The sequence below is a fragment of the Camelus ferus genome, chromosome 4, assembly GCF_009834535.1.
Source record: "Camelus ferus isolate YT-003-E chromosome 4, BCGSAC_Cfer_1.0, whole genome shotgun sequence".
Lineage (NCBI taxonomy): Eukaryota > Metazoa > Chordata > Mammalia > Artiodactyla > Camelidae > Camelus > Camelus ferus.
The window spans coordinates 44,862,761-44,887,829 of NC_045699.1; the positions used below are offsets into that span (position 1 = coordinate 44,862,761).

The following is a 25,069-nucleotide window of genomic DNA, read 5'->3' on the forward strand; positions in this document are numbered from 1 at the left end:
CTCCTTCCTCCAACCAAGCCCTATTCCTAAAGCTTCTCCCAAAATACCAGGAGTCTGTTCCTCATAAACCTTCAGTTCCTTCTTCAATATATCCCAGCTCCTCTCCTCCCAAACTTCTATCTGTTCTGTCAGGCCTTCAAGAGTAGCTGTTTCTACTCTTTGGAAGTGAGATTTTAGGTAGAGGGTGAGAGGGATAGAATGAGTTATGAAGAAGGAATTCTCATTGCCAGTGCTATTAAGTGAGTAGTATATCACTGATAGGACTACATTTTCCCATAGTAACATTTTTGTAAAAGGTGGTTAGGTACTCTAGTACTTAAAATAGTTCAGTAATATGTAATTATGCAATTAATATGTACTTATCATAGAAAACCTAGGCAATAAATGAACTAAAAGAAGCTAAACATCACTTATGATCCCAGAGATTGAATGGATAAGGAAACTTTTTCTTTTAACATAAAGGTGGAATCTACTATTTTGTAGCCTGCCTTTTGTCATACAATATATTGCAAATTATCTAGGTTCATGAATATATTTCTGCAACATTATTTAAAATCTTTCATTAGTTTAAATAAAACCTCTTTAAACAAATATTTTTGGTTTAAGTCCTTATAGTAAATCCCTAGAATGGGTCAAAGATTATGAAGATTTTGGGTACTTATTATTAAATTGCCCTCTGTGAAGGCTGTACCAGTTCTCATTCCTATCAGTTCCTTGTGAAAGTGCTTGTCTTCCCATACCCTTGCCAGTATTGCACATTGCCATTCTTTTTTCATTTATGTCAAGGTGACAGGTGAAAATAGTTGTGTTTTAATTTTTTATTTTTCTTACTACATCTACCAATATGCCCCCAATTTTTATAGGACTTAAAATAGTTGTATATAAAATGACAAATCTGTATTAAATGAGATAATTTCTCATATCCTTCAGTTGCATATGCATTAAATCAGCATACTGGATACTGTAACCACTGTCACAAGGACTTCTCAGTACAGAAAGGAGAGGTGATACAGAAGGTAAGAATTAAAATTATGAATTTGATAGAGACCAGCCTAGAAAGAATTAGGCACTAAAGAGATAAAAGGATACATGGACTAGAAGATAATTTCTAAAAACTTCCAAAAATGTTTTAGGCAATAGCAACTTTGTCAAAATAAGTGTATCACCTCCTAAAGTGACCTTTTGAAAAAGGAAATTTGATCATGTTAATAGACTAGATAATATGGGACCTTCTTAACCTATCCTCTATGAGAACACATTAGGCACTGCTGTAGGGAGAATTAGTATACTGGAAAATAGAAGTGAAGAAGTCAGAATACAGACAAGGGAGACAGAGAGATTGAAAATATGAAAGAGGTTTAGTGACATGGAGCATAGAGCATACCATGTATTTGGTCAGTTACTGAAGAAAATGAGGTAGATAATGGGGTAAAACAAATTTGAAGCAGTACTAGCTGAGAGCTTTCCAGAATTAAAGAAAGGTACCAAACCATGATTTAAGAAGCCCAGCATACCCCAAGCAGGAATTCTCCCTAGCCATATAGTGAAATTACAGGACAACAAATATAAAAGCTAGAGAAAAAAGACCTTCAAAGAAGTGACTATGAGGGTGAAAGCCAATTAGCCATCAATAATAGTGTACATTAGAGGACAGTGGTGATTATTTTTTAGTATGCTGGAAAAAACTGCCAATCTAAATGTCTATACCCAGCAAGATGGGTTCTTTGTTCTGGTCAAAACGAAGATGAAATAAATACATATGCACCCAATCAAAATTCAGTGAGTTTACCACTGAATGGAACTCTTAAGTTCAGAGAGAAGAAAGTGTCTTTAACTGTAAGGTCTGAGATACTAGAAGGAATAAAGAACAAAGAAGTTAGAAAATTTGTATGTAAAACTAAATTTAATTTTGTCTTTTGGGATTAGCAAAGATGGAGCTAAAATAGAAGACAACAATAGCATGTAAATTATGAAAGGTTACTTTAAATTCCTTTTTCTTTGAGGGAGAATTGTGATATATTAACTTTAGGCTTTAATATATGCATATTAAAACTTGCAGGGTCACCACCAAAAGACAAGTAAATATATTATTTCCAAATTAGTAGAGGAAAAAAATTTGGAATGAGAAATTTTTAGAAGACAAGAAAAGGAAAGGGGGGAAAGTAGAAAGTTTTAACAAAAAATACAAAGAATGGCTGAAAATAAATCCAAATATTACTAATTATAAAAGTACTAAATATACTTCTTGTACATAAGATAGGGTATATCAAACACATTCTAAAAGGATAGAGGAAAACATCAAAAAAATTCTAAACAAAGGAAAGCTGGTGAGCTATATTAGTATCATATAAAATAGGCTTTAAGGCAAAAAAAAATTACTAGAGATAGAAAGTCACTTCATAATGATAAGAGCGCAGTTCACCTGGAAGATAAAACAGTTCTAACTTGAATGAGTTTTTTAATTTATATACATCAAAAATTGATAACTTCGAGGAGAAAATAGAAAACCTTATTATCATAGGGGATGATTTTAATATACATCATAGCATACCTCAGTTAATCAGGCAGATACAAACATAAGAAGGGTACACAATATAGAAATACCACCACTTAAAATCTTGCTTTAAAGGGCATATATAGAATACTGCATTCAGGCCTCATATTCAGCTAGTACACGTTCATTCAAATATGCCAATTGTTGAAATATTAATATATGTCCATAGTGGTTGAGTAGTTACTGCCCCAAGCCCACTGAGTGCCCTCCTAGTGCTTCAGCACCTCCCATGGGATCTCCCAGAGTAACCCAATATATAGCAACTAAAGACTTAAGAACTGGCCCAAAAAGCTGCCATCAAACATCTCACTAGACAGCTTTAGCGTCTGTTCTAATCTCCCCTCACCTATGCCAGGTACCCTCCCCACCTCCAAAAGCCATAGGCAAATGCCCAGTGACCATTTGGTTCCCCGTAGTGTGGGGCTGCTGGCCTTTCTCAGGCAGTCTCCCAGTCATTCTCAGCAGCCTCTAGGGAGGTCCAGAGAGATGAAAAGGGCAGTCAGATGAGAGTAATGGCAATACCCATCCAAACACTAATTCTCTTGGCAAAGGGTGCACACCCATGGCAGGATAGAATACATGACAGATGAATGAGGCCTATGGGGATGGTTTATGGATGAATGACTTGTGGGATGCAGAGCCCTAATTTCATCTTTCTTGTTGAAATTCACCGTTATTTAGTGGGATAAGTTTACCAAAACCACTGAAGACGTGCCCACCATGGGCATTAATAACACTAATTTTATTAATGAAAATGACCACCAACATAGTCTTCTCTATACTAGGCATATTTAGTTGAGGGAACTGAAAAGCAGAAAGGTCATTAAACACAAAGGATTTGTACCCTGGCTTATTACATTCTGGGCTGAGTGGTTAGGTTTGATATCATTAAATATGATGTATCAGTAAATTATTTTGTGACTTATTAATATAATTGAATATAAAAAATTAACAGCAAGCATTATAAAGGCTAGAGAAACTTTTATATACTTACTGCAGCAAAAGCTAAAAAGACGATTCAGTCCCATGAACCACTTTGTTGCTGATAAGAGTAATTTTTTTACTTATTGAGATTACAGGTTACTTAATGACTACCTATTAGGAATTTTTAAAAATTGAAGTATAGTTGATTTAAGTATTGTGTTAGTTTCAGGTGTACAGCAAAGTGATATATATAATTTTTTTCAGATTATTTCCATTATAGGTTATTCAAAATATTGAATGTAATTCCTTGGGCTATACAGTAAATCCTTATTGCTTTATTTTATCTATTTTATATATAGTAGTTTGTATCTGTTAATCCCATACTCTTAATTTATCCCTCCCTCCTTCCCTTCTCCCTTTGGTAACCATATGTTTTTTTATAAATGCCTCCCTATTTAATGTGGAAATTCTTAGAGGGGCTTTATGCAGTTTCCTATGGTAGTTCATGGTTCAGATAAGAGCATCTAGGTTAAAAAGTGATTATGGCTACCATTTCCAGCATTTAATAAATGATTGGAAATTACCAGAATAATTTGATGAACAATTTGATTTGGAACTAATACCAGTTGGCTAGCATTTTTATAACCTATAGGTTATTTTATTTTTAAAATGTTTTCTAAAATTTTTATTCTTATGTTAGTTTATATTACTATTAAATGTTTAATATTTTTGAATACCACACTTCACTATATATAACAGCTGCCTCATGCCTGTTTTTTTCAAACACACAAGGAAGAGTTAAAAATTTTTGTCTTACAAGGCCATATATTTCAAAAGATTATCAAATAGTTTCTCAGTACACTGTGATTGCTAGAAATTAATAACAAAAAGATAACTAGAAAAACCTCATGTATTTTCAAGTTAACAAACATTTATAAATGACTCATAGGCCAAAGGAGAAATGATAATGGAAACTAGAAATATTTAGAACTAAATATAATGAAAGTACCACATGTCTCAAAAGTTGTGTGATATAAGTAAATCAGCACTTAGTAGGAAAATTCTAGTTTTTAATAAACCAGAAAGGAAGACAAACTTAATTACCTAAGTATCCATCTCAAGAACGAGTAAAAGAATAGTGAAGTTACAACAAAGTAAATCTGAAGAAAGCAGAAGGAAGGAAATTCAGCCTTGAAGAGTAAAATTAGTGAAGTTCTAAAACTTCAGTAGAAATACTCAACAGATTTATCTTTGAAAAGATAAAAATAAAAAACCAGTTCATTAGATTGATCAAGAGAATACTCAAATAGACAATATTCAGAATAAAAGGGGGACATAAGTTCAGATGCAAGAAGTGAAGATTGTACCTCTCCAGAAGTAGCAGAGTAGGTGATTTTGACCAGCCCTTCAGCTGAAAGTAATTAGAAAAGCTAGAGAAAATATAAATATCTAATGTAAGATGTAAAAAAAATTTTGTTTGAAGGGATAGGATAATTGAGGCTATGAGGAAATTGCAGGGCTAAGATCTGCAGAAGGAGGGAGGCCAGAGATATGAACCCTTCATTTTAGCCAACTGAATCTAGGAATCTGGTAGAAATGAAAGGTTGATTTGAGATTAGAAAATAAATGGATGTAAATCACTCATTAACATTGAATGAAAAATACAGGATAATTTCAATAAATGTTAGGAAATGTTTTATATATTTAATTTAATGGAAAAAAAAACTTAGCAAGTTTGAAGTAGAAGAGAACTTTCTTAATCTAATAGTAGGAATCTACCAAAAAAACTACAGTAAACATTGTGCTTAACAATGAAATGGTAAATGTATTCTTGAAGATCAGGAACAAGATAAGAATGCCTGCTATATTAACATTTCTATTCAGCGTTGTACTGAAAGTCCTAGCCAGTGCAGCAAAGGACAAAAAGTTTTTAAAAAGAGCAAAGCAATTGTTTGTAGATAAGATTATCGACAAAGAAAATCAAAAATAACCTACAGATAAAGTAAATAGCAAGATTGATGAATAAATATTTAAAAAATCAGTTGCCCTTCTGTACACCAGCAACAAATGAAATAAATTTTTTAAAAGAACATTTACAAAAGCATGAAAAAAAATCCCAAGTACCCAAGAATAAATCAAACAAAAGACAAGCATGACCTATGTGGAGAAAATCTCCATTGTAAATGGAGATATGCAATGTTCAAGGATTGAAAGACTCCATATTGTAAAGATGTCAATTCTATGCAAACTTTTCTATAGCTCTATTACAGCCTCAAAATCCACAGGTGGCTCTATGTGTGTGTGTGTGTATACATAACTTGATAAGTTGACTATAAATGTATAAGGATGTTCAAAGGTCCAAGGGTTGTTACAATACTCTAAGAAAATCTTGAATATGTGGGAAAGTATGCATATTACTGTTGGAATGATTCAATATTGTATGATATAAACTCTACCAAATTAATTTGTAAAGTCACTGCATCCCAATAAAAAATACCAACAAGATTTTTAATAGGACCTGATATGCTATATCTAAAATTCATTTGGAAGAGAAAGTATGATATTAGTACCCCCAAAAAATGTTTATAGAGCAGTGAGGGGATCTCACTTTGCCACATGTCAAACCTTTTAGAAATTAAAATAGTGTAGTAGTATTACAGAGAAAAAAACAGAAGAGTCCCCCCAAAAAACTTATATATGATAAAGATGGCATTTCAAACCAATGTGAGAAGTGTAGTCTTTGATGCTGGCATAAATGATAGCCATTTTAAAACGTTACAGATCATGCCATGTACAAAAATAGATTGTAATTGAATTAAATTTTTAAAAAAGCCTATCAGTCTTATAGTTCTCTTGTTTACAGTGTTTAAGATTGACTCTCCCAGAATCACTGATTCATTTACTTTTATGCACAAAAAGGAGAAAAGTTCATTTCATAACTTTTCTGAGAGACAGAAATAATAATTAATATATCTTCTAAAATTACAGATATTAATTTGAATACCTTTACTCACGATAGTCAACACAAAAATCCTTCAGATATTAAATTTTTGAAGTCCAGATATCTCACAAAAGGGTTTATGCAGATACCCTTTAAAGGATAATTTCGTGATTACTAAATACGGAAAGGATTTCAATTTACTAGATTTTTTCCTTCCCTGCATTATTATTTTTTTTTAACTGAAGTATAGTCGAAGTATAGTGCGTATAGTCAGCTATAATGTGTCAATTTCTGGTGTACAGCATAATGTACATAATGCACAATGTGTATATATATATATATATATACACACACACACACACATTTGTATTCATATTCTTTTTCATTAATATTACAAGATACTGAATAAAGCTCCCTGTCGCACTTTATCTTAAAACTTTGTTCTGAATAGAAAAGTTTGGCTATTTAAAATTCTATCTTATGCACTTTCATCTTAAAGTGTAAAAATGCCTATAAATTGGGAAGACCTACAGTTTTAAAGACTCAGCATTTCATTTGCTAGATATGAATTTGAAAGATCAGTGCCCACAGAAAACTAACACTTAACAAAATAAGTAAAAGACAACAGATTTTCAGAAATCAAAATAGAATTTGTAAAAGGTTTATAAAAATATAGCCCCTTTTTGTAACAATTTATCAAACATTACCTTTGGTGATTGACCCCTTTTAATAGATTTACTCAGCCTTTTGTAATGGGCGCATTGAGAGGCATTGGAAATGGTAAAAATATAATCACAGTATTCTCACTGGTGCTCTCTCCCAGGAATTTTCTTTTATTGATTGTTCTTGAACTAATTTTCAACTCTGTAAGTTGTAGAAAAATGATAGTAATGTCTGTGATTGTTGCGGGGGATGAGTGATTGTCAGTGATTGCCTCTGGCTATTGACCAGTTTTGCATCGTTTCAGCAAATTCATTTCAACATTCTTGATTGCCTGTATACGTGTCTGTTCTTTGAACTCTCCTTGGAGTCAGTTATTAAATCTTACTGGCTCCCTCACCATTTAATTTAATTGAATAAAAGTTTTGATACTTGTTCACATTAAATATATATATAAACACTTCATAATAGGGAAGTTCTGAAACAAGAGACAAAACTAAAAATCCATAAAGGAAAAGATTGCTTGACTATATCTAGCCGATTTAGTAGGATATACGCTAGACCTCTTCCAAGCATTTTAATAGATACTGATGAAGAAATACGTAATTTTGTTGCATATGATTTTTTTCCTAAGTTGCCTCATCTATGCATGTTTTTCTGCAACCAGCTTTTCTCATTTAAAAATATGTTTTAGAATTCTTCATATCCATGTAACATCCCTTTCTTTTTAAAGTACCATATTGCAAAGTATTATATACTATATAATGTCATTCCTTCTTTCATGTACATTTAGGTTACTTTCCATTTCTCCTTAAAATGAAGTATCTCTTTATATATGCTTCTTTGTATTTAGAAATGATTATTTCTCTAGATTGAATTTCCAGAAAAAAATTGCTGAGTTGAAAGGTAGGCATGTTTAAATTTTGATAGATAATGGTACTCTTCAAACAAACCACACTGGCTTACCCTCCACCATAACGTATGAGAGTACCATTCCCTACTACTACTTCCAACAGCAAATAGTGTCGAACTTTTAAATATTTGTTACTAACATGGACAAAAGGAGGTTATTCATCTATAGTTTATGTAATTACAAATAGATAAATATCAATAACCAGAGAATGCTCAAAAACTAAATAAGAGAAATGTGTCATTTGCTTTCAGGTCAGTGCTGACAGTTGCTTGTGAACAGACTGAAGTTCTTCTTTTTGATCCTATATCTTCAAAGCACATAAAAACACTTTCTGAAGCTCATGAAGACTGTGTAAATAATATAAGGTTAGTATTATAGTGAAAAAGTGAACTTGATTAGTGTGACCCAAAATACTCTGTTTTGGAAGTTAGTGAAAATCTATAATGCCTTGTCCAGCAGTGCTAGATGATATACATTTGTGAATTGTGAAACTTATCCCTTTAATTACAAAACTTACTGTTAACCATTTTGGATTGGAATCTTTCTGAAATGCATTTTCACTTCCATATGATTTTACCTTTTCTCTTCATGTATTAGGGTCATCATTATGAACCTCAGCCATGTATCATGATAATCCTGTAATACCTTTGGGCTAATAATCTGTATAGAATTATGGCCATCCCATTGCTTCGCCTCCTTCACCACTGGCCCTCAAATCCAAACTATTGAGGGGAAAAAACACATATGCATAGAAAACTTCTTTATAGCATTGTTAGAAGCTCCTTAAGTTCTCAATAATGTGGGAAGTAAGTAACAGTTGAACAGCTTGGTGGACTAATATGCAGTCATTAAAACGATGGTCACAGAGACTACATATCAACATGAACAAATGCTTGGGATAATACAGGTGAAAATCATGATAAAAATTGTATAAATATGATGCAGAAGAAAAAGCTTAGAAGGAAACATTTTAAAATGCTAACAGTGAACAAGTTAGAATGGATGGATTATTAGTAATTTTCTATTTTCTAAATTTTATGTAATGAGATTATATTTTATAGTGATTACTTTTAATGTTCAAAAAAAAGAAATAAGGGAATTTCTTCTAGTCAAGGTGACATACTGAATTTTGATATAATCTCTATGCCCCAAACATATAGAACAGTAGATTAAATAGCACAAAAAAATATATCTAGGCTCTGAAACAACATAAACATCTTTACGGGCCAGACCAGAACACGGACACAAAGCTGTTAGTGTTGAAACCACAAACCCTCTAGGTTTTCAGTCTGGCACTGCCATGTGGTAGTTTAGCTTCTGTCAGGAATCAAAAATGCTAAGTGTTTTATGTGAGGCAGGAACCAGAGCCCGAATTACTACATGAAGCCAGGGATTTGGTTGGAATGTCTGTCTCGCTTGTGAAAAGCTAAAAAAGGAAAAAGCCATTAATTACCTGGGGATATAGGTTTTAGCTGATACACAGCCTCATGACCAGGAATTGAATGAAGCCATTGCTGAGTCAGTGATTGAATGTATGTGTGTGATAGCTCCAATATCATCATGAAACTGGAGGCCTTAATGTCATTAAAAGATCTAGTAGTGGATTAGGGGTCCAGAAATCAAAATGAGGGCAACCATAAACTCATAAATAGGAAAAGAGAGAGAGAAATTAAAAATCTTTCTTACTCAAAGTAAGCCTATAACCAAAATTTCCAAACTCATGAAGACATCTGATATTAATATCATAACAAAATCAGTAACTAGAATAGGTATTTTCTCTGGATGAAATTAATTTTATGGAGTAGTCCAACAAAGACTTTATTTTTAAAAATGAATTCTTTTATTTATTTTTTTTGACTAGGTAATACATGCACGTGGTACAAAATTCAAAGGTACAAAAGGGTAAACAGTGAAAAGTAAGTCTATCTCCCACCTCTGTCCCCTAGCCACCCAGTTCCCCTCCCCAGAGGCAACCACTATTACCAGTTTCTTACTATGCTGAGATAGTTTATGCATGTACAAGCATATACACATATACATACACTTTTATATAAATGGTAGCATTCTACACATATGCCTTGACCTTTTCACTTAATGACATATTTAGAGATTGTTCCATATTCATACCCATGGGATAATTTTATTCTTTTTAACGGCTGCATAGTATTCCATTGATTGGAAGAAACTTTAAAGCATTTTTAGGATGCTCAAAGAAATAAGGGATACTTTCCATTTATAGAGAGCTTAAAATTATGAAACAAAAGAGATGGAAACAAGAATAGGTTATTGTAGAAAAGAATCAACTAGAACTCTTGTAAATTAAAAATGTAGTTGGTATATTTAAAAAAAAACTTAAAAGATGGGATGAATATTACCCATTACACCACTGATGAGAGAAAGGGTTGGAAAATACTACTAAAAAAATTACCCAGATTAATTGAGATACAGAAAAAAGAAGTGCAGAGATTGGAGGAGAACTAAATTTTAAAGACACAAAGTTTGAGAAGTTTTAGCATTAAAGAAGGACCTGAATCCTTGAATCGAAAGTAAACTCTATAATGTCCTATGGGTTAAACAAAGATAAATCCACATCTAGACAGGTTGTGATGAAACTCTAGAATATCAAAGATAAAGAGAAAATCTTAAAAGCTACCAAAGTTAGAAGCCAGATTACTTACAGAGGTATGATAATTAAAGTAACAGATTTCTTATCAACAACAGTTGATGTTAGGAGAAAATGGAGTAATATCTTAAATACTAAGGTAAAGTAATGTTCAGTACCATTTCATATCCAGGTAAATTGTTATTCTAAAATAAAGAATTTTAATTAGGTGAAATGGTAAATGTTATAGCAAAAAGATAATAATTTAGAATTTTTGGCGGGGAGGGTGCATTTAAAACAAAGTTAAGATGAAAACTCTAGCACTATCCAATATAATTATGATTTAAAATTTTAAATTTGCTAGTAGTCACATTAAAAAAAGAAACACATGAAATTAATTTTTAATAATGTATTTTATTTACTCCAGTATGTCTAAAATGTTATCATTTCAACATGTAATGAGGATAAAAATATTGAAATATTTTACTTTCATTTTTTTCACGCTAAATATTCAAAATCCAGTGTGTATTTTACACTTAGAGCACATTTCTATGCAGAATGGCCAAATATTAAGGACTTGAAAGCCACATGTGGCTAATGGTTACCAAACTGCACAGTGTAGCTATGGATAGTAACAACAAATAGGCTGTATCTATGGGGGCGTTTTGTTCAGTGAAAAGGTGTAACATTTAAGGTCCATATCATGTTCAGGGAGAGAATAGAAATATTAAGTAATTTCAGACTCTTTCAGAACAATGTATAATAAATATATATGATGAAAAAAAACTGAAGTAAAATAGGTGGGAGGGTATAGCTCAGTGGCAGACTGTGTGCTTCTTAGCATGCATGAGGTCCTGGGTTCAATCTCCAATACCTTCATTAAAAAAAAATAAACCTAATTACCCCCCCCAAAAAAATTCTCACTAAAATAAAATAATAAAAATACAGTTTATAGCTTCCACATTAGCAAAGCAGGGGGCGGGTGTGTGTGATAAGAGAATACTGAAAACTTGATTAATGGGAAAGCTTAAAAAATTTAAAAAGCAAAAGAAAGGGATGATAAACAGAAAACAAGAAGTAGAAATAGTTCCAAATATATTAATAGCTCACAGTATAAATGGATTGATCTTTATTAAAAGACACAGAGATGACAATTTGAATAAAAAACAAAATCACCTATATACTCTTTATAGAGTATAGCAAAAATAAAACTACCTAGAAATGGGAAAAGAAAACTGATGTAGATTATCATTACTGGACAGATGGAAGACCAAAGGCTTTAATAAGGATAAAGTACAATAGTACATATTAACAAAGGAAAAATCCACCAAGAAAATATAATCTTGAACTTGTATGCAACTTGAAATATATAAAGCAAAAAGAGACTAATAAGGAATTACATGTCTATAATCATAGTAAGAGATTTTAATACAGTTCTGTCCAAAACTAGTAAATCTAGCAGATAAAAATTAGGCTGTAGAAGATATTAAAATATCTTGAACAACCTTTCTACTAAAAATAGAAATGGTGGATAAATTTTAAAAAGTTTTTTTAATCTATAGTTGAGCTGATAGAAACGAATCAATCCTAGGGGCAAAAATGAAGTGGAAGCAGGAATGCAAAGAAGTAAACACGTACTCAGCTGGCTTTACCCTGGAGGCATCTGCCAAATGCTGGTGACTCTTGAGTTTGTTTTGACAGGTATGGGGAGTACAAAGAACAGGAGACTTAATTCTAGTGAGGAAAAGTCTAGTAGAAAACTCTGAATAAGGCTGAGGACTCCAGAGGGCTGTACTTTCAGCATAAAGATGATCTAGTAATAAACTACCTTGTTCATCTAGACTGGCATTGGATAGAGGGATGTCAGAAAATCTCTGAATTACCAACCACAAGCCAGCCTTCATGCAGCTTCACACTACCATATGGCCCAAAACCCTCCAGCCAGCAATTTTAAGTTAGATCCAGGTTGGTAGTGCTGCCAGGTACCTGCAAAAACAAATGCAAATCTTCCCTGAGAGGAGAAAACTCAGTATTATAAAGAAGTCAGTTCTTCCCAAATTAGTCTATGAATTTAGTGTAGTTTTTATCAGAATACCAACATTTTTTTTAAAAACTTGATTTTAAAATTCATATAGAACAGCAAAGTGCCAAGAATATCTGAGACAATTTTGAAGATGACTAAGGTGATAGGAGTACTCACTTCTCCAGATATCAAATATAGTCTTAGGACAGGGATAGATTAAGTGACTGATAGAATGGAATAGAGCTTCCAGAAACAGACCCATGCATATATGAAAATTTTCTATATGACAGCAGGGGCATTACAAACCAGTGTGGAGAAATGGAAAAGAGAATTGGTTCTATGTATATGAAAAAAGAAAAGAAAATCAGATTTCTGTCTCATACCATAGCTAAAAATAACTGCCACTTAAAGACCTAATTATGAAAGCAAATCTTTAAAGTTTTAGAAGAAAGAGAATATATTTATGTTCTAAGTATGAGAAAGGATTTTTTAAGACGCGAAAAGCATAAACCATTAAGAGGTGGTAAGTTCAACGGCATTAAAATTTAAAACTTCATTGTAACTATAGACATAACAGTGTGAGAAGATAAGCTATAGACTAGTGGGAGAAGACCATTTCAATGCTCATAGCCAAAAAAAGAATTCGTATTCAGAATATATAAAACAATTACCCTGGAGCAAAATAGGCAGAGAGTTACATAAGAGAAACTAAAATGAGCAATAAATATGGAAAGATTTTTCAAGCTTACTAGTTATCATGGAAATGCAAATAAAAATAACAAGAAATATAAAGTATTGGTGAAAATGTTGAGAAATAGAAACTCTTAGGCATTATTATGGAGTATAAATTGGTAAAATTATTTTGAGCAATTTAGCAATATCTGGTAAAACTGAAAACAGTTGTTTAAAAGAAATAAAGCACATGTGAACAAGGAGATGTGTAAAGAATGTTCATTATAGCATTGTTAGTAACAGAAGCTGGAAACAAATCTCCATTAAGGGGAAGATAAATTATATACTCACACAATGGAATACTATACATCAGTTAAAATAAATGAACTAGAAGCATCAGTATCTGAGATGCATCTCAGAAATTCAGGGTCGAGCCAGAAAAGGAAACTACAGAATAAGCTGTACAGTGTGATACCATTTATATAAAATTTTAAAATATATAAACATAAACTTGATGAGGGCCTGTATTTGTTTGTTCTCTGCTCTATCCCCAGCACCTAGAACTATGCCACGTAGTGGGTGCTTATTAAATATTTACAGAATAAATTGAATGCAAAACAAAACTATAAATTGTTTATGGATACATATTTATGAATTCATAGTATTAAAAACTTGCAAGGGGAGTGACAACAATTGGATAGTGGTTCCCTCTGGAGAGGGAGGGAGGGAGGGGAATGGGATTGGGGAGGGATATACAGGGTACTTCAATTGTGTTTGTAATGTTCAGAAAAAATCTGAAAGATAACCAAATGTTAAAATTTGATAAAGCTGGGTGGTGGGTATCACAGGTGTTTGTTATATTCTTCATAATTTTCTTTATGTTTCTAATATTTTACAATTAAAATTTTCTTATCTTAAAAAGACATGTCAAAGGTTTGCCCCTAATCAAAATGATCTGACTAATCTGTTGTTAGAATTTGTGTTCTTTATCAATATCAGCTCTCATTTGCTGCTATCAGTGTGCCTGCCCTACTACCCAACACCTACAAATTTGAATTTGCTTATCTGTTGGTTAGAAGAACAGATTTTGAAGCTATTTAAAAGTACATGTCACTTAAGTGTTTTGAGTGAGGATCTCAAGGGTCCTCCGACATGAGCTTCAGTGTGCATTACTTATTAATAATACTAACTTTCATTTTTTGAGTGCCTACCACGTGCCAAACCTTTTGCAAAGCACTTTTAATACATTATGTTGTTTAATCCTTACAGTATCCAGATATGAGACAGGTATTGTACCCATTATAAGGAATGAAGAAACTGCAACTCAGATAAAAAGATATGCTCAGGGTCTTATATATAGTAAGTTGTAGAACTGGAATTCATACTCAGTTTCATTAGACCACCTTGCTTCACTGTTCAGAGATGTAGACATGCATTTCCTGGTTTTGTTCCAGATAGTAATTTTGCACGTACTTAGTATAAGTCTTCTAGTTCATTTCTCAGTTTTGAGATTTGCTTATCTTGATAGTTATGGAGAGTGTTTTCTGTTGCTTCATATAAAAGGAAAAATATATACAATTTAAATTCTTAAGCCCATTATACAGGCTTACTTCTCATTCATGAGGACTCTGTATGAGGATTCAAGAATCCATTTAATAATCCAGGTCCCCTGGTTGTGAGGTTACAGGGGTAACTGCTGTTGTCGTAAGAATATTTTCTTAGCGATATGGTAGTTTAAAAATTAGTGCCTATTTAAATATTCCAGGATCTGCCTTCCCCCCACTGTCTTTGTTGGTCTTTTCCTGATTGTTATATTTCAAACAATATAACATAAGTACAGTGCTTATCACAGGGAACATGAAATTTCTGATGTTTCAAACGATGTAAAATTTTGTAAAGCCCTGAGAGTGATGTTAGAGAACTGGTCAATTACATATAAAATCATTGGCAAATGAGGATCTGATAGAGTTAGACTAGTTATCAATTAGAAGAAAATGACAGAAATGATGACATGATAGAAACTTCAAAGAATTAGATGGTTTTCTTATAGGACTAAGGAAAGGGCTTTGGGAAAATTGATAAAGACCCTGAATATTATACAGAAATGGCCTTTTTTATTATAATACAAAATTCAGATATGAAGTAAGGATGTGGTATTCTGCTGTCATAATTTCATTGGAAAGATTATGCAAAAAACCCACACACTTTATTCTTATTCTGAGATTTGCATATAGTTAAATAAATATGAAAAGGCTTATTTTCATGATTTTTAAGGTTTTATTTTTTAAGATTCAACACTTTCTTTTCCTAGTACAATGAAATGTTGGTACCTGTTTTAAGAAAATTCAATTTCAATTGCTATTATCCTTTACCAATCATCCTTTGATAATGAAGACCTGAATTCATCCAGATGTCAATTTATCCAGAGCTGTTATAGTCATATGTTGGGGTTTAATGGGGGACATATAGAAAAGGCCTATAATTCAGAAACTCATAGATATCAGTGTGTGGAGAGTCTCCTGCTTATTGGAGACTATAGAGTTAAAAATACTTAATAATTATTATTAGGCTAGACTAAATTTTAATTTGAGAGGACTGGGCCAGAACTCTAAGGACTTAACACTACATTTTCAGTGTCTTCTTACTTTGGGATAAGAATTGTTGTAGGTGCTTTAACTGGTCTCCTAGTCTACATTCTTAATTTTCTATAATTTATCTACTCTACTCTTTTTACCAGTGATTCTCCAATACCAAAATTTTTAACAGGTAATACTTTAAGGCACAAATGAGAAAACTAAAGTCAAAATATTGAATTTTTCATTAAACTAATCCAATTCAAATCTATTAGCTTTTGCTCCATTATATTTTCTACATTACTGGTATTAAAATATCCTTTCATACAACAATGGTAATTGTTTTCAGTGGCCTTATTGACAAAAATTTTTGAAATTTTTATAATTTTTAAGTGATCCTCCACTTCATTTTTTATGAGAATCTGAGAGTTTTGGAACCCAGGTCAGAGAGCCTTCTGAAATTCTTAACCAATCATGTCACTCTCTTGCTTAAAACTTTTCAGGGTGAACCACTGTGGCCTACAGCAGTGTAATCCCATTGGGGTTTTGAATCCATATGTGCATTAAGTATTTTTGTATACTAAATAAAATATCTTAGTTATTTTTTCCTAAATTACTCAATGTATAAAGATGTTCTTATGATGATCAATTTATTTTAAAAGTTGGACTGACTTTCCAGTAGCCTTTTGTCATTTTGTATTTTTTTCAATCGTATAGTTCCTGTCAGATGTGGAAGTCACTGAAATATTTTTACTTTAAAAAGCCTCATCAGTAAACGTAAAACTGTAAGGGAAAAAAATGGATGTGACAATACAATAATTAAATTTTTTTTGTATGGTAAGAAAATATATAAACCGAATTGAAAGAAATGTATAGAAAACATATTCAAAATACTGTATTTGAAAAACTAAAGTATATTATACTCACTATAAAAGGATTTTATAATTCAATAATAAAAATAATACTGCAAGAAAATCAACACGGAACATGAATAGCAATTCCCAAAAGAAATATAATACTCCAATTCATATGAAATGGTGCAACTTTACTAAAAATAGAAGTTTCAACCTAACACAAGATGATATTTTTTTCCTAGCACTTAGCAGAATTAAAAAAAATACCTGTGTAGCAAGGGTCTGGAGAAATGGACACTCTCCTAACTGCTGGTGGAACTTGATATTGGTATGTTCTTTTGAGGGCAATTTGGCTATATGTATCAAAAGCCTTACATTTAAAAAAATTTTTTACTTAGCAATATATTTTTCTGGAAATGTACTTAGAAAAATAACTAGGAATATGATTAATATTTGGCTGTTAGGATGTTCATCATAGTGTTTCTTAATAGTAATAAATTGGAAGCAATCTAAACATCTAATAATTGTATGTTGGTTTAAAAAAGAAAAAAGATTATGGTTCATTCATACAGTGAATGCTATTCGGCCCTTAAGAATTATTTTGTTAATCTTTAATGACATGGCAAAATATTTATGAAATAATTTTAGGCTTGAAATACAGGAATTAGGCTAAGTATCAAAACTATGGTTGTTTTTGGTGGTGGATTTTTTTCTGTTAAAAAATATTTTCAGTGGGCATGTATTTGTAATTAAGAAGTAGTTATTGGGCATCACTATAAAAAAAATTTCATGATATATTCTCTGCTTATCTCTACTTTTCCACACACAGCACTTCTGACTACTGTTGACTCTCAAAGTGCACCATCCCCATACGTATCTCTGTAACTTTGCTTACCCCTTGGCCACTTAGGAAGTTCTTGCTCATCTTTTAAATTCAGTTCAAATGACAACACCGTGAAGTCTTTCCTAATCATCCTCTTTTCTTTGTTTATTCCACACATTTATTTTGTCTAACTGTATTTATAATGTCTTCTCCACTAGTCAGTGAACTCCTACCTCATTCATTAATTTAATAAATATTTGTGATTTGCAGTGCATGCATTGAGTACTGCAGATCTAATCCTGAACTATGCAGATAGGTTCCCCCTACCTTCAAGGAGTTTATAGCATTATAAAGTTATTCCTTACACTATAATATTAGGTGTTACGATAGAAGTGTAGAGTGCTCTGGGAGATTAGAAAATTGGCAAATCTGGCCCAGGCTGGACAGAGAGAGAAGGCTACCGGGAGTGGATAATAGCTCACTATTAAAAAGAAAGGAAGTGTTATCCAGGTCAAGAAGCCTGGAATTTTAAAATCACGTTAAGTTTCAGGAAGGCCATGATGTTTGGTGTTTGTGCATACTGAGACTGATTTCTGATAGAAAATAACTACATATAATTTTATCTTGGAAGAAGCTCCAGAATTCATTTAATCTGCAAGAGATTAGGAAGTTATATATAACAGCATATGTTAAGAGAAGGCATGCTAATGTTGATTTAGGCAGAAATTAAAATGTGATAGGTAGGTTGTTATTTTTTTTTTAGTATTTGTATAAAAATATATTTTCACTAGGATTGAGAAATTAGTGTAAAATAAAAATCTGAACTATAGAGTATTTTAATTGTGTCTATTTTGTAATCTTGAGTGGTCCTAATAAAACGTTAAGTGAGATTATTTGGGGAATAACTCTTCTGAATTAGTAGATTAGAAATGATGACTTTTTTCCTTTCTAAAAAATGGAATGAAAAGTTCTTTAAATTCTGTAGTGCCTTACAACTTTCAAAAGCTTCACACAGATGATTTCATAAGAACTCCATTTTTCCCTCCTGTATTGTCCCTTCCCCTTCCCCCACTGATAATCACTAGTTGGTTTTCTATATCTGAGTCTGCTTTTTTGTTTCGTTCACTAGTTTGTTGTATTTTTTAGATTCCACATATAAGTGATATCATATACTGTTTGTCTGTGTCTGACTTATTGCACTTAGCTTAATGCCCTCTGAGTCCATCCATGTTGCTGCAAATGGCAAAATTTCATTCTTTTTACGGCTGTGTAGTATTCCTGTGTGTGTGTGTGTGTGTGTGTGTGTGTGTGTGTGTGTGTGTGTGTGTGTGTGTGTGTGTGTGTGTATGTATATGTCACATCTTTATCCATTCATCTGTTGATGGACACTTAGGTTGCTTCCATATCTTGGCAATTGTAAATAATGCTGCTATGAACGTTGGGGTGCATGTATCTTTTCAAATTAATGTTTTTGGTTTTCTTGGATTTATATCCAGGAGGGGAATTGCTGGGTCATATGGTAGTTCTATTTTTAGTTTTTTGAGAAACCTCTATACTGTTTTCCATAGTGGCTACACCAGTTTACATTCCCACCAACAGTGTATGAAGGTTCCCTTTTCTTCACATCCTTGCCAGCAATCGTTGTGTTCTTTTTGATGATAGCCATTCTGACTGGTGTGAAGTGATATCTCACTGTGGTTTTGATTTACATTTCCCTGATGATTAGCAGTGTTGAACATCTTTTCATGTACCTGTTGACCATCTGCATTTCCTCTTTGGAAAAATTTCTATTCAGTTCTGCCCATTTTTTTAATCAGGTTGTGTACGTGTGGTTTTTTTTCTTTTTTGATGTTGAGTTATATCAGCTGTTTATATATGTTGGATGTTAACCTCTTATCAGTCATACCATTTGCAAATATCTTCTTCTATTCAGTAGGTTGTGTTTTCATTTTATTAATGGTTCCCTTTACTGTGTAAAAGCTGTTAAGTTTAGTTAGGTCCCATTTGTTTACTTTTGCTTTTGTTTCCCTTGATTTATGAAACATCCAGAAAAGTTCTGCTGCGATTTATGTCAAAGAATGTTCTGCCTATGTTTTCCTCTAGGAGTTTTATAGTATCCAGTCTTACATTTAGATTTTTAATCCATTTTGCGTATAGTTTTGTATATGATGTTAGAGAATGTTCTAACTTCATTCTTTTACATGTATCTGCCCAGTTTCCCCAGCACCACTTATTGAAGAGACTGTCTTTTCTCCATTGTATATTCTTGCCTCCTTTGTCATGATTAACTGACAATAAGTGTGTGGGTTTATTTCTGGGCTCTCCATTCTGTTCCACTGATCTATATGTCTGTTTTTTGTGCCAGTACGAGTGCCAGTTTTCTGTAGCTTTGTAGTATAGCGTGAAGTCAGAGTGTGATTCCTCCAGCTCTGTTATTTTTTTTCTCAAGATTGTTTTGGCTATTTGGGGTCTTTTGTGTTTCCATACAAATTTTGAAATTATTTGTTCTAGTTCTATGAAAAATGCCATTGGTATTTTGATAGAGATTGCATTGAATCTGTAGATTGCATTAGGTAGTATGGTCACTTTAACAGTATTAATTATTCTAGTCTGAGAACATGGTGTATCTTTCCATCTGTTTGTGTCATTAATTTCTTTCATTGGTGTCTTATAGTTTTCTGAGTGCAGGTCTTTTGCCTCCTTAGGCAGATACATTACTAGGTGTTTTATTCTTTTTGATGTGATGACAAATGGGACTGTTCCCTTAATTTCTGATAGTTCATTGTTAGTGTATAGCAATGTATATTAATTTTGTATCCTGCAATTTTATGGAGTTCATTGATGAGCTCTAGTGGTCTTCTGGTAGTATCTAGGATTTTCTATGCATAGTATCACATCCTCTGCAAACAGTGACAGTTTCACTTCCTTTTACTTCTTTTTCTTCTCTGCTGTGGCTAGGACTTCCAATACTATGTTGAATAAAAGTGGCAAGAGAGGGCATCCTTGTCTTCTTAAAATGCTTCTTGAAATGCTTTTCACCATTAAGTTTGATGTTAGTTGTGGATTTGTCATACATGGCCTTTATTATGTTGAGGTATGTTCCCTCTGTGCCCACTTTCTGAAGAGTTTTTAATCATAAATGGATTTGAACTTTATCAAAAGCTTTTTCTGCATCTATTGAGATGATCATATGGTCTTTAGTCTTCAGTTTGTTAATGTGGTGCATAATATTGATTGATTTGCGAATACTGAAAAATCCTTGTTATCCCTAGGATAAATCCCACTTGATCATATTTGATTGTTTTAATGTACAGTTAGATTTAGTTTGCTAATATCTTGTTGGATTTTTGCATCTATGTTCATCAGAGATATTGGCCTTTACTTTTCTTTGTTGTGATAGCTTTGTCTGATTTTGATATTAGGGTGTTGCTGGCCTCATAGAATGAGTTTGGAAGTGTTTCTTCCTCTCCAATATTTTGGAATAGTTAAAAAAGGATAGGTGTCAACTCTTCTCTAAATGTTTAGTAGAATTCACCTGTGAAGCCATCTGGTCCTGGACTTTTGTTTGTTGGGAGTTTTAAAATTACTGATTCACTTTCATCACTGGCAATTGGTCTGTTTAATATTTTCTATTTCTCCCTGGTTCGGTCTTGAGAGATTGTACTTTCTAAGAATTTGTCACTTTCTTCTAGGTTGTCCTAGAAGTGAGATTGGGGAATGCCTTTGAATTAATAGATTAAAAATTATGGCATTTTAATAGCAAGTTTTCTACATAATTGTATTCTGTATAGAAATGTACTCTAAATTGAAAGAGATGCTATTTGTAGCAGAGTAAATATTTCTCATAACTTTATGTTTAACATGTCTCCCATGGCAATTAAGTCTTCAGAATCTCTTGTCTCCTATTAAATTGTTTCTCATCATTTGTTTCCTATACAGATTCTAAAGTTCCTTCTCTCTAGCACTGTTCTCCAAACACCCACCCCTATCTCCAGTTTCAAATAAAAATCAATAATGTAAAGCAAATGGGTAAAACTGCAACGTGGCCCTCATTAAATCATAGTATCCTCTATGATTATGTGAATTATACTTACTATTTATTATATATCAGAATTGCTGGGTTTATACAGTGAGTTTACAGTCCTTTTTTGGTTTGTTTTCTTCATTAGGTAATACAGAGACTGTTTCTCAAGTTTTCTTTAATAAGATATTAAATAAACTAGTTTTTCTTTTCTGCTTTGTAGATTTCTTGATAACCGGCTGTTTGCTACCTGCTCTGATGACACTACAATAGCACTATGGGATCTGAGAAAATTGAACACCAAAGTATGCACTTTACATGGTCACACTAGCTGGGTGAAGAACATCGAATATGATACTAATACAAGACTCTTAGTAACGTCAGGATTTGATGGAAATGTCATTATTTGGGACACCAACAGGTTTGTGAATAGGAAACCATGTTGGATTATGAACAACAAAAAAATTTTTTAAGATGGTAAACAAATTCAGCATTCTGTCTTATCTCTCATATCTCTTTAGGAGAAAAACTGGCTTTGGGAAAACAACCAGGAAGTGATTCCATGTTGTTACTTGCACTTAGTCATATATTGTGACTAAAATATTTGAAAAAAATTATGTGGAAAGGGGATCAAGTAGTATAATTAATGATGAAAACTGGTTTATGAGTTTCCTGAATTTAAGGAAAAATATTTTTGTTTCCTTTGTGGAACTGAAATGTTTTGCAGTCTTTGGCCCTTTAATTCTAAATCTGTTTATTTTGTAATTTTGGCACTTTGTTTTCATGCATTAAAAGAGTAGTTTCTCAGTTGGAGTGGTACTGATCCTTAGGGGAATGTTTGGTGCAGTTTTAGTTGTCACTACAAGAGAAGAGAGGATTTCTGCCGGTATTTAGTCAACAGGGATCCAGAGTTTCTAAACATCCTGCAGTGCATGGAACAGTTTGCCCAGTGGACTGACTAGTCATCCCATTGAAAATGTCAGTAATGCCTGTGTTGTGAAACACATCAACAGAATATCTCCTTATATAGAATCTAAAGAGTTGAAGTTTGAGAAATAATTGAAATATTCCTGTTGCTAGCTTTGGTGAAATGATGATACAGTAATACACCAAGATCATTTCTGAAATATTCTTTTTAGAGCTTATATGTAAAAATAGAGGGGACAGTCTTAAAGGTTTCTAGCTATCATATTGTTTGAGCAAAGCATAGAACTACTGATTATCTTTAAACTAAGACAAGCATACCTGTTCAAATTTAGAGCTAATTATTTTTAGTTAGAAATAAAACTTAGTAAGATTACAAGTGATAACTTCCAAATTAGTAGAAGGATAAAATCTAAAAAGAAAAAGATCAATAAACAAGTTGTCTAAATCAGCTATACTTTAATTTTTTTTTTAATTAAAAAAAAAAAAAAGCTCTCATCAGAAACCATGGATGCCAGAAAGAAGTGACACACATTTTTCAAGTAGTGAGAGAAAAGAACTATTGACCCAGAATACTGTATCTTGTGGTAACATCTTTCAGGAATGAAAGGGAATCAAGTCATTTTCAGATGAAAGACAACTAAGAGAATTAGATGCCAGCCTTTTTAAAAAATGACTGAAGTAAGTTTCCTAAACAAAAATGATAAAAGCAGCACTCTTGGAACATTAAGAGGGAAGAAAGAACAATGGAAAGAGCAAAAATATAGATAATGTCTGCTGGCAAAAAAACAACAACAACAAAAAACAAGCAACAAGAAACTACTATATAGCACAGGGAACTATACTCAATATGACCTTGTAATATATAATGTAATCTATAATGGAAAAGAATCTGAAAAATAATTTTATATATAATTGAGTCACTTTGCTGTACACCTGAAACTAACAAACACAACATTGTAAATCAACTATACTTCAACAACAACAACAAAAAGGTAAATTAGGAAGCACAAAAATATGGTAGGCAGATAATCCAAATATCAATAATTATTATAGTAAGTGTATATAGATTAATGTACCTAGTTAATAGATAGTATTAGATTGGACTGAAAAACAAAAACAGACTATATATATGCTCTTTGTAAGAAGCATATCCAAGCAAGGAAAAAGTTTTATCTACATTAATAGAAGACAAAATAGAGTTTAAGGCATAAAGCATTATTAGTGATAAAGGTATTATATTAAAAGGTTTATTTCACTAGAACATAAAAATTCTTTTCTTATATGTCTCTAATAACAGCCTCAAACCATAAAAAGCACAAATGGACAAGAAAAAAAACCTCCATCTCTCTTGAAAATATTAACACCATTGTTTCACTTACTAATAGATAAAATAGACTAAAAATTAGTAAGTCTATTAGAAAATTTTAATTTTATTAATAAGCTTGATCTAGTAAGCATATGTAGAATTCTGTTCCCAAATAGTGAATACATCCTCTGAAGCAAACTTTGAACATGTACAAAAATTGAGCATGTATTGGACTACAAAGTAAGTCTCAACCAATATCAAAGAATTATCAGACAAACCATTTTCCCTGACTTTAGTATAATTTAACCACAGGTAAAAAAAATTCCCATGTTGGGCGACCATTAAGAAAAAAATCATAGTGATAAACTGAAAATTAATGAACTAAACATCTTACTTAAAAAATTGGAAAAAGATAAAGAAGGGTAAACCCATTGAAAGTAAATGTATGAAAATGATCAAAGCAGAAATTAATGAAATAGAAAATGAAAGTACAATAAAGATTTTTTTAAAGCCTGTTCTTTGAAAAGCTAATTGAATATGCAATTCTCTGGTAAGAGACATCAAGAGAAAAAAGAGAGGATGCAAATAAATAATCTTAGCAATGAGAAAGGAGACAAAAAATATAGAGAAAGATAACAAGATCAGCTTTATGTCAAAATACTTGAAAACTTGGATGAAATGGATAGTTTACTCAAAAAAATACACCTTTGCAAAACTGATCAAGGAAGAAATAAAAAACCTGAAGTAGACCTGTTACCAGGACTGATACTTAACCATTATGCACTGGTTCAGCTGAAACGGTTGTTAAGATTGAACTTCTTCCATACTAACTGATGAATAGTCACTATCCTGAATCACCCCCAGGTGCCATATCATGGCACCTTCTAGCTACCCAGGCCCCTCTGCTAGGGATACCTCCCTCAAGATGTCCCTATGATCTAGTAGCTACAGTCCCCCTTACATAGTAGAGTAATTCCAGAACCCAGTTCCAGCACTGCCACCTGCATCAACTCTGACTGACTAGTTTTCATGCAGCGCTGGTTATTTAAATATTCTGAATATCACCTCTGCTTTAGCCATTAGAGAAATGAAAAATACCAATTAAAACCTATCTATTAATAAAATAGCAGCTATCAGTTTTACAGGTGACTTCTACCAAATATTACAAGAAAAAGAACATTACAATTTTATTAAATTGTTTAGATTCCAGAAAAATGGAATTCTCATTACCTCAGATATGAAGCTTGATGCCTAAATTTGAAAGGTCAATCTGTGT

The 25,069-nt window shown here is 32.4% G+C and overlaps 1 protein-coding gene across 1 annotated transcript in view; it reads left to right on the forward strand.

Moving 5' to 3' along the window:
* Window positions 1–25,069, forward strand: part of DCAF10 (DDB1 and CUL4 associated factor 10) — a 43,125-nt gene that overhangs the window by 1,981 nt on the left and 16,075 nt on the right. The window contains exons 2-3 of the mRNA XM_006195877.3: window positions 8,244–8,357; window positions 21,784–21,981. Of these exons, the coding sequence (XP_006195939.3) occupies window positions 8,244–8,357; window positions 21,784–21,981 (312 nt within the window). The remainder of the gene's footprint in view (window positions 1–8,243; window positions 8,358–21,783; window positions 21,982–25,069) is intronic.